Source organism: Halichoeres trimaculatus, unplaced genomic scaffold (genome assembly GCF_033239565.1).
Source record: "Halichoeres trimaculatus isolate MK-OKI-2021-1 unplaced genomic scaffold, fHalTri1.1 fHalTri1_scaffold_1, whole genome shotgun sequence".
Classification (NCBI taxonomy): Eukaryota; Metazoa; Chordata; class Actinopteri; order Labriformes; family Labridae; genus Halichoeres; species Halichoeres trimaculatus.
The window spans coordinates 16,954,688-16,965,092 of record NW_027437179.1 but is presented as its reverse complement, the minus strand read 5'-3'; the positions used below and the strand labels follow the sequence as shown (position 1 = coordinate 16,965,092).

The window sequence follows — 10,405 nt, the reverse complement described above, 5'->3', positions numbered from 1 at the left end:
TTCTCTGAAATAATATCATCATGCTTGTTTTGAAAATTTTACCCCCAAACAAATTTAGGTACATCAAGTGAAGAAATTTAACAACCCAGAGAGTAGACGAACAGGAGTTATACAGGGTGTAAAGTCCCTTTACAATTTAAAGACGCTATGAAGAGGATCTGTTGTAATTGCACTCCCTCGCCACCTTGTGGCCTGGAGTCTCCACACAGTGTCGTAAATTACTTTTACCGAGGTGTGTGTTTGTTTTGGAATTAAATGAAGATTGGATCAAAACAAATTTTCTTTGTTCAAGTTATCTTTTAATTGGATACAACGCGCTGAGGTAAGGGACTTATCAGAGCAGTTACGTAGCGCTATGGTTTGAAATATGACATCAAGCAAACGTTGTAGTAGCCGCCATATCTTAGTGACATCAGCAGCCCGGTGCTCTGACATATCTGTAGGCTACGTGACAAAAAGTAAACACTGACAGCGTGTATGCACTTGAGTAGCTGTTTATTTTTATCACAGCAGTCCAGCGCTCTAAGACATGTCCACAATGTGTAACACCAGTAAATCCTGGTTAGATATGTCCTGCTAGTCATCTACCAAGCAGAGCTAATGTAACCTCACTCTTCATTTTATTGATAGACTCTTAAGTTTGAACAGACCACTGCAGGATAACTGCTGACTGTGGGTTGGAATGGACATTACCACAAACAGCTTAGCCCTGTGTTGTAGAGTGATACAGCCCCTTTTCTGTCTGACAATTAGGCTCCTCTGTCCAGCATCACTACAAAATTAGTCATAGAAATCATTTTTAGCAGAGAAAAACACAGATCTCTGTGTTTTATCTCTTCTCACTACTAAACTTCGTCAGCTGGCGTGGTGTTGTCATAGAGACCTAGATGTGCCGTAAATCATTCCAGTCCTGGTTGACGCAAACTGGAAGCTAAGAAGTAGCAATTTAAAATAACCTGTGACCAGTAATATTGGCACTGATAATCTCATTTCAAAGTGTGGGTTATGATCAGTCATATATCTAGAAGAGAGACTTTTTCAGGATCACTTTCAAACTCCTCACAACCCCTTTAAGAAAACATATTTTGGCAAGGCAACTGAAAGATATTTTACTCAGATTTGTTCTGTGTACTCAATAGTTCTCTACTTTTTAATCACATTGTATTTGTGTGTGTCGAGGATCCTGTTATATGAACCCCTAAAAAGTGGCTTCTCCTCAGAAAAGGCACAATGTGTTTCCTGGTTTCTTAAAGCAAAATTGGATCTCAGCGAAACTACAGAAATATGTCAAAGATATTGTGTACTGAACACAGACATAGGAAATCCAAGATCTAAAGCAAAAGATCACTGAAGCCATCACCACAATTGATGAGACTAAGCAAACATGGCAGGAAATCAAGTTTGTCTTGATGTGCTTTGTGCAACTAATGGTGCCAATGGGTGGTGCCAGGGGTGTTTTAAATCAGTTTAAAACAAAGAAAGACAAGACAACAACTTCAATATGGACTCATTTTGTAACAATTTCCACATATTTGTCTGCTCATTTGTTTTTGTAATAAATTGTTTAAATTGTTAACAGTATAACAGCCGGTTTACCACCTGCACCGCAAATTATTATTGTCTCCAGACGGCCCAGAACTGAGCTGCCAGTGTTTTAACCAGAACCAGAAAATACACATCATTCCTGTTTTAGCATCTTTACACTGACTTCCTGTGAGTTTGAGGAAGGTTTAGCTGATTACTTTTAAAGCTGACTTGTTTGCATGTCTACTTGGTTAGGTAAAAACTGAACTAAAAAAAAAAAATACAGATCTAATGGAGGAAGAGTGTTTGAGGCGAGGGCTCCAAAACTCCAGACTGATCTGTTTGATATCAGGTCTGTTGAGTCAGTGATCTCTTTGAAATCCTGTCTTAAAATTTACTTTTATTCTTTCTGGATTTTAGCTGAATTTTGTTTAATTTTGTACTTGAGTTTGTCTGATTTACGGAAATTCTTTGAAATATTATTATTCCTTCGTGGGCTCTAATAAAGATTTTTTTTATCTTTGAGATATGCTCTGTTTCTTGATTTTGCCTGTCTCTTTTATTTTGCCACCAAAGTAAAGCGCTCTATAACCATTTTTTTTTCCAAAAGTGCTCTATAAATAAATTTGTTAATATTACTGAAGGAAGAAAACACAAAAGTATTCAAAATAAGATATTTACATTTTTAAAATAGAATCTAAACCATCTCTTTCCATCCTTTTTAACCCTCACACTTACACTTTTTACCAGTGAGTTTTGTTTCTCAGCTGAGAACGATCAATGAAACAGCTTTGTCTGTGTTTCAGTGTAATGCACTTTAGTGCTTAAGTCATTAGTAAGAACACAGGGTTCATGCAACCAGATAAGAATGAGAGAGAACAGTAAACATGTTTGTAAACGCCACAGCTCATTGGCTTGTTTTGAAAGGTCATATAGTTTCCATGACAACGGCTAAGGAGGCGCATTGAAAACTACAACCACAGATGCTGGTACATAACATGACCTTAAAACCAGTCTCGATTGTGATGCCCTGTTGGTTTTTGTTATTCATGCAATGGATCAGTGACCTTGAGTTGGGATTGTTGCTCCTATTATCTCGAGTTAAGTTTGAATCCTGTGCACTCAATGGAGCCTCAGATTGATTTTATGTGAGGTGTCAGTCCCCTTTAAGTGTGTGGCCTGATTCTCTAACATTTTACTTAAGAAGTAAAATCTTTATTGACAGACAGTCACCAGGGTAAAGAAGGGGGCCAGTCACAAACAAAGGGCTTAGAAATCCATTAGCTGTTTCCTAATGAAGCTTGTTAGCCACATAAAAATCTGTCTTGTTCCTTTTGCCATGGCTGGAAAAAGATTGCTCTTGTAAAAAGGAGCCCTAACTGAAGTTCTGTGTTTGGAGGTAAAGGGCTGGTTTCCAGCTTCCTGTTGGCCATGTACCTCACTGTCTCTGTTTGTGACGGGCTCACGCCTCATCAGCAGGTGGAGAGCTTCTGCTTACTGGCCCGTGTTGTGCTCAGTCCTTTTCTGTCAAGGTCATGCTTTCACTCCTGTTGATCTCCAGTTTTATCTCTTGCATTTTCCCTGATAAAACTTCCACTGCATATTTAAGTGTCATGTTTCAGTTTCCCTGACCAACTGCACTTAAAACTTTTTTTAAAAAAGATATCACTCTTAAATCATCTGTTTATAGTCATGAATGCTTGTGTCTCTTACAAATGGTTGTGAGTTCGTAGATTTGTTTAACTTTAAAAAAGATTCAAAAACGAATCGTATCGTCTCTTTAAATTTGATGAAAAGTGCTCACTCCTCATTTAGATCGTGTTAAAATAACTTGTCATCAGGTGTCCTGCTGGACTCAAACCTTAATTTCCACCCGCTGACATTGCCAACTTTAATCATTCACCCTCGGATTATAACATTAACTCTTCCTGTTAGTCTCTAATACAAACCACTTTTGACAATTTTCTAACATAACTGTCAGAAATGAAAGACAAGCATCAATTATCTGTGTTTGTCCATCCCTGAAACCAAACTGACATGTTTTTCCCTAAATGTCTGAAGTACACAGTGAAAAAAAGGGAAGCCCATAAATCACAGCAGGTTGCTCCAGTAGATTCAAGCAATACTCGACATCTTCATCCCCCAATCAAAGCAAAGTTTTGAGCAGCTTTTTTGTAGATCTAAACAACACAGTGTATGTGTGTTTTAAAGTTACAGTTGCTATTTTCTGCTTGTTGGTCATGGCCCGTTTTCGTCGTGTGTTCCAGGAGGCAGGATTAGATTACAGAGATTAGTGCTGCTGAGCTTTATGACTCTGCTCTCTGCACAGTCAGCCTGTGTCCAACAGAACAGCACACACGTCACACCTACACAAAAACACATGGAGATATTTCAGAGACCTCAAGTGCATCACCCTGGACTTCACATGTTGCATCACCACCAACATTTTAACAGTGCTAGAAGAAATACATCACATGATTTTGTGTGTTGTTGTTTAAGCCAGCAGTCAACAGGTGGATTTACATGAATGGAGACATCAATCAGTGACAGGCTTAATCAGATGTTATTTTACCTGCTAATCTGTGTAAGAAGGACTCGGGTGCAAGATTATAGTTTCCACTGTGGCTGCAGCATGAGCTCTTAGCGAACCCCTTCCTGATGCCCCACTATTATCCCAATCTGAACCCAAAACATCACACCCAAAGATGTACCATCATTTGTATTTTCTCATCTCTTTCAGTCTCTATAGATCCACCAAGTTATTAGACTTCATTTTTAACTCTGTGTTTACAAAGCTGTCTTTTGACGAAAGGTTAGCTAGTTCACTTTACAGAGAGTTCATGGAAAGTATGGAAGCAGGGCTTCTTCTGAAAGAAAAAAAAAGATTAAATATTGCTTGTTGTACTGTGATAACCATTATACTAGGGGTGAGAGTCAAACAAAGAGTAATAAAGAATAAAAACTGCCCTGTAATCTGCAAACTAAATGACTTCACTGCATTTTGGTTTTGTTTTAACAATATTAACACGTTATAGGGCAGGTTCCCCCAAGAAAATAAGTCTCACAGGAAAATGAGATGAAGGAAAGTCTGAAACTATTTGTATTTTTCCTCCATCTTTTTTTTTTTTGTTAACACTGTCAGTACTTTTATTCAGGCCACGTGCTTGGTGTAGTTATGGAGTAATTTACATTTTGTGCCATGTGTTAATTGTGTCGTTTCCAACCTCCTCTGTTGTGTCCCTCTTCTTACACCAGCCCTGTATGAGGGAAACAGACCTACTCGCTCTGCAGCTTGAGAAAACCCTGCGGTCACACACAGAGAAAAACAGCTGTGCTCAGCTCCTCTCCACCTCCTTGTTTTCAGTCTTTTTTCTCTGTCTCCCCTCGAACCCCCTCCCACCACTGTCTTTGTTTGCTTGCTCATTTCCCTGGAAGGGTTACCACCCAACAACCTGCCTCGGCTACTCCTGATTGGTGGATTGCTTGTGATGGGGGTGGGCCTAGTGTCATGATTGTGAGAGCTTTACCAGTGGTGAGCCAACCCTGAGCTGTCAGAGAGCGTCCAGGCTGCAGACGAGGCACCAGCAAAGTCTGTCTCTGTGTGCCTTGTCTGCCTCTGCAGCGCCTGTCCAAACAACAAATATAAAGACTCTGTGTTTTTTTCTACTCTACTTCTTTTTTATTACTCAGCTCCCGCACTGCCAGACAAGGAGTCAGACAGGAAACCCGCGAAACCTCGGCTTTTTATTCTGTTTCTTTTCTGTTTCCTAATGCCCACGATAGCGTGGTTGGAGAGAGAGGAGGATGGGTCCAGCTGTGGAGGCTCCGACCCAAAAGGCCATGGATGCAGAGCAAAAAAAGCAGCAACAGCAGAAGCAGCTGCAGCACCAGCAGTGCTACATGGAGAAAGGGGTGATGCTTGAGCCCTTCATACACCAGGTGGGGGGACATTGCTGCGTCCTGCGTTTTGGGGAACAGACCATCTGCAAGCCTCTGGTCCCCCGTGAACATCAGTTCTACAAGACTCTCCCTGCTGCAATCAGGAGGTTTACCCCCCAGTACAGAGGTAACACAAACCTGCTTGTTCTGACCTGTGTTGTGTCTGTTTTCTCTCTCTGTTTATGTGAATATGTAAAAGACAGGCTAGGATTGATGTCCTGCTGGTTGTAATATGAGCACAAAGGTTGAAATTCAGTAAAGGAGCCCATGGTGCTGCTCGTGTGGTTTCCATGTGCCTCTCTGCATTTACTGAAGTATTCCACTAGAGGGTGCTGAGACGACAAAACAACCTCCACAAACAGGCTCCCTGTTGTGATGTCCTGCTTAAATGAGGTTGGTGTAACACAGCTTAGCCATATTGCCCCCTCCTTTTGTGTCTGGCTCTCAGACATCACTGTGGAAAGGGTTTAAAGTGAGATCCTTTTGGACAGACGTGGAGGCTGTCTCAAAAGGTCAAAACAAGGACGTGCGCACAAACCTGACAGACTCCACTCCCCATTTAGGATCTTCAGAAATGAAGTGCCATAAATTACACTTAAAAAGCCTGTTGGATCAGTTTCTCATGACGCTACTTAACCAACTTGAATATTAATAACACACAATTATGTTGACAGCCTCAAGGTTTTTTCCAATGGAAAAAAAGGTCAAATCTAAGCATAACATGCCAATCTTTTCCCTGGATTTTTGTCTCCAACTTAGAAATAAAAAGTGGCACATAAAAGCCCAACTATAGTCTGATATGCTCATCTTTAAATTTCTGTGTATCAGCTGAGGCTTGTTGTCATTGGGATGATATCACATCTGTCACTCCATTATTGTTTAACGAATGTTGTACCATGCTTATTTTTGAGTGAAGGTGCTTTTTGTCTTTTTCTTTAGTTTCACTAACTCTTCTAACTCAGTATTTAAATCCTTTTAGATTTTTTAACCTTTGTTGTTTTAATTGTTTCAATCCTTAATGCTTTTATTTTTAAAGATGTTTTCCTTTCTTTTATTGGTGATGGTTCTTAGTCTTTTATATATTTTAACATTTTTCCTCACATTTCTCTTTTACCTCTCTTTCACTTCTTCTATTTCTTTTTACTGGTTGCTTTTATGATGTAAAGCACTTTGTAACTTTGTTTTGAAAAGTGCTATATAGATAAAGTTTATTTTAATTGTTATTATATCTTCTCACAAGAAAATGCTGTCTAAAATTAAATTTTAGTGTACAATAGGTCTTCTGTTTACAGCTGGAGTGTAGATTTTGTATGCTTCTTGATTTTTTTTCTGAAAGTTTTGAGTTGTTTCCTTTATATTGTATTGTGTTTTGGTCATACACAGATCTAAACTGAAATAATAATTCTATCAAATGTTTTAATTCATCATTTGTGTGTGTTTTTAACATTAATTCTTCTTGGAGCGTGGCTTGTTTCCAAGTGAAGTGATAAATGCTTCAAAGGGATCAGGGTGAAGTTACAAACTGCTAACTGATGCAAACTCTCATGTGTCTTTCTGCTCTCAGGTGTGGTGTCAGTGAGCTTTGAAGAGGATGAGGAGGGAAACCTTTGCCTTATCGCTTACCCCCTCAGGAATGACCCAGCAGCAGATCTGGAGAACCAGGACCCCTTGTCCGACTGCGAGGCTAAAACTGGGAAAATGATTTCCTCCTCGGTGCTCGTGGACAGCGAAAACTACAACAAAGACTCTCGGAGCCGCCACTTTCGTAAAGATAAGGACAAGAGGTGAGACCCAAAAGTCAGCTCATAGTGAGAGTTTTTACTTTTGGTTGAGTAGAAAGCTGTTTCCATGCAACAGATGGATGCAAAGTGAGTCACTTTCACACTTTTTTAAAAAGATTATTCAAAGCAGTCTGCTGTGTTCGATGAACGGTGAAGCTTTTAAGTCATAAATCTCATGTTAATCAGCTGATGTCGCATGCACTGACTTACACTCAAAACCTAAAGAAAAAGTGAAGTTAAGTACTGTAAGAGGCTGATCTGCAGCCTTGGCAGCCAGACAGAGAGAGGGTCACAGCCTCAGTGTTACACAGCTGCAGCAGTTGCATGTCTGTGCTTACACAAACACACTAAATTTATCCAGACTCAGCTCATGTTGAGATACCACTGGATGTTCAGCTATGTTCAGCCAAAGAGAATTTCTCATTTTTCGTAGTGAAGTTAATCAATGCGCTCTTGTGTCATGATTTGCAGCCTGGATCTCTACTATGATCTGAAAGTGAGTCTCCTCTTTCTTTTTCTTTGCATTAATGAGTCTCTTTCTGTTGTCCAGTGTTCACAAGCTGCAGGGACATGTGGGGCTGGAGTGGCTGCGGCAGGCTGAGGTGCTGTACTACAGGCTGGAGCGCAGTCACAGTGATGCTGTCCCACAGCTCAAACACAATCCTTGGAGCCTCAGCTGCCAACAGCAGCACCTGCAAAGAATGAAGGAGAACTCAAAGCATCGCAACCAATACAGTATCCTTTCACTGTGTGAATAATGAACTTCAATTCAATTCATCAAACGTGTTGAGATTGTTTTTAAAGTGGTGGAGAAAAAAAGGTTCAGATCAGCCTGAAAGTAGCTTCCTTAAATCTTGTTCCTCCTTGACTCAGTTTCCCAGAGTTCATTCTGCTAGAGAACCTGACGTGGCGGCACATGCTGCCATGTGTGTTGGACCTGAAAATGGGCACACAGCAGCATGGAGATGATGCCACAGAGGAGAAGAAGGCCAAGAAGATCAGCAGGTGCCAGCAGAGCACATCATCCTCACTTGGAGTCTGCCTCTCTGGCATGCAGGTGAGCTTCAGACTGTCACGAGTGTCCTATTGCTCCCTCAGTTTATTTCACCGTTTACACTAAACCATGGCAAAAGTATTCTCTTATTGTGGCGGTCTGGCCTCTGTTTCTTTGGCCCCACTACCGCCTCAGCGTTCGCCATATCTCATCACTCCTCACATTTCCACATCTAAAGTGAATCATTGAGGATTTAAAAGGTCAAGGCTAAGATAAAAAAAAGAGTGTTTTTTCTTCTCATTTGACACCCTTACTGCAAGACTGAGTGGACTTTGCAGCTCATTTTAGCAACACGTAACAACAGTTACACCAGCAGTAGTTTTTCCTAATCTCTTCATTTTCCTTCATACCTTCAGGTGTACCAGTCCGACACAGGGCAGCTGATGTTCATGAGCAAGTTTCACGGCCGCAGACTAACAAGGCAGGACTTCAAAGAAGCTTTGTTCCAGTTCTTTCACAGTGGACAGCGTCTGCGTCATGAACTCCTCTCCCCAGTGCTGCACAGGCTCAGAGACATGCAAGCTGCCCTGCAAACCTGTGAATCCTACCGCTTCTACTCCAGCTCCCTGCTCATCATCTATGACGGAGCTCACCAAAAGCACACATGCCAGCACAATGAGGACAGTCTCTCAGAAGAAGACGAAGAAGAAGAAGAGGAGGATGACGAGGTAGAGGTTGAACCAGAAAAGGATGACGAGGAAGAAGATGAGGTGGATGAAGTGGCAGAAGCACTTGGTTTTCCTCACAGCCCTTCCACGTCTAGCGCTGGCAGTAGCAGTAGCGGGTGCTCCAGTGTGAGACAGACTCGCTTGTCTCGCTCAGGTCCCCGCAACCCTGAGGTGGATGTGAGGATGATAGACTTTGCCCACACCACCTGCAAATATTACCAGGAGGACAGGGTGGTGCATGAGGGCCTGGACACTGGCTACATGTTTGGTCTCCAGAACCTGATCACCATCATCTCTGAGCTGGAGAGCCACAGTACGGACTAGAGACTGACGTGACTCGCATAAATCCAGACCTAGACACGCAGTAACACACACACTGACAAAACACAAACACACATTTGTAAGACAAGTGACGAACACCATGAAGAGGACTGGACTACAGAAGTAGAGAGAACTTTCTTGTCTCCACTTCAAAATAAGACCTTGTTGTAGCTTTCCATTTAGTGAACCCTGTTCCTGTTCCTGCCATTGGTGCTTTTTGATGTTCCTGTCGTGTGTGTTTGTCTCTGGGATATAAAACGGACCTGCATGTAACATAGACCAACACATCTATGGGACTGATGCAGCGATTTACCATCGTCGTCGTTCTGTTAAACCCGGTTCACCGCTAGGGCAAAAAGGGTAGGCAGCAAATAAAAGCATTTTAATCCTGAGGTAGTGGAGATGTTTCCCTTGAGTCTGATTCCAAAGAAAGTATTGGCATTTTGCACACACAAACATGCACTTGAACATGTTTGCTTGTTTCCATGGGATAGGGCTATGTGACAGAGACAGTTGTATATGTGTGTGAAGACTGTCAGTGGGAGAGGAAGTGAGCTTTGGTCTGTTCATTCTTCAATCAAAGAGGCTATATTCATAGAGGAATCAGAGACACATGGTATAGAGTTACCATTTATTTGACGCTTTTCATAAAATGAACTAAAAATGGGAATGAGAAGTGTAACATTCCATGTTATTAATGTTATAATAATAATATTAATATTGTTATTTGACATGTTTGGATACCTCTATCTTGTATGTTTGTGTTGTCCACAGTCTCTTGGGAAAAGAAATTAAAGACTTGGGTTTGATCTAGCATGTGTGCCCTCTTTCCTGTGTGTTATTACTTACAGAAGAGGTCAGGAGGTTTATTCATTTAACACTGGGTCAGTGAAGAAACTTCAGACTTGTGGTGATTTAAGTATCTTATATTTTTATAGCTTGTTTATGAGAATGTGCACTTGTATTATCTGGCTGATGGCTACGTGCAGCAACCAGTAAAGGCAAATAATAAACTCTTCAGTAGTTTTCAACAGTCAGAGTCAGAGTATGTAAAGACTGCTGCATCCAGCCGTGCAGATAGACAACTGGGACACATACTAAGCCTCAGGCTTTTTGGA

General features: G+C 41.2%; 1 protein-coding gene across 1 annotated transcript; it reads left to right on the top strand.

Moving 5' to 3' along the window:
• The first annotated feature begins 5,061 nt into the window (after positions 1-5,061).
• LOC141797684 (inositol hexakisphosphate kinase 2-like) lies at positions 5,062-10,080 on the top strand. Its single transcript, XM_074679307.1, has 5 exons — positions 5,062-5,590; positions 7,028-7,247; positions 7,795-7,979; positions 8,126-8,301; positions 8,655-10,080. The coding sequence occupies exons 1-5, from the start codon at positions 5,329-5,331 to the stop codon at positions 9,288-9,290; spliced, it is 1,479 nt and encodes a 492-aa protein (XP_074535408.1). The 5' UTR covers positions 5,062-5,328; the 3' UTR covers positions 9,291-10,080.
• The last annotated feature ends 325 nt before the right edge of the window (positions 10,081-10,405 follow it).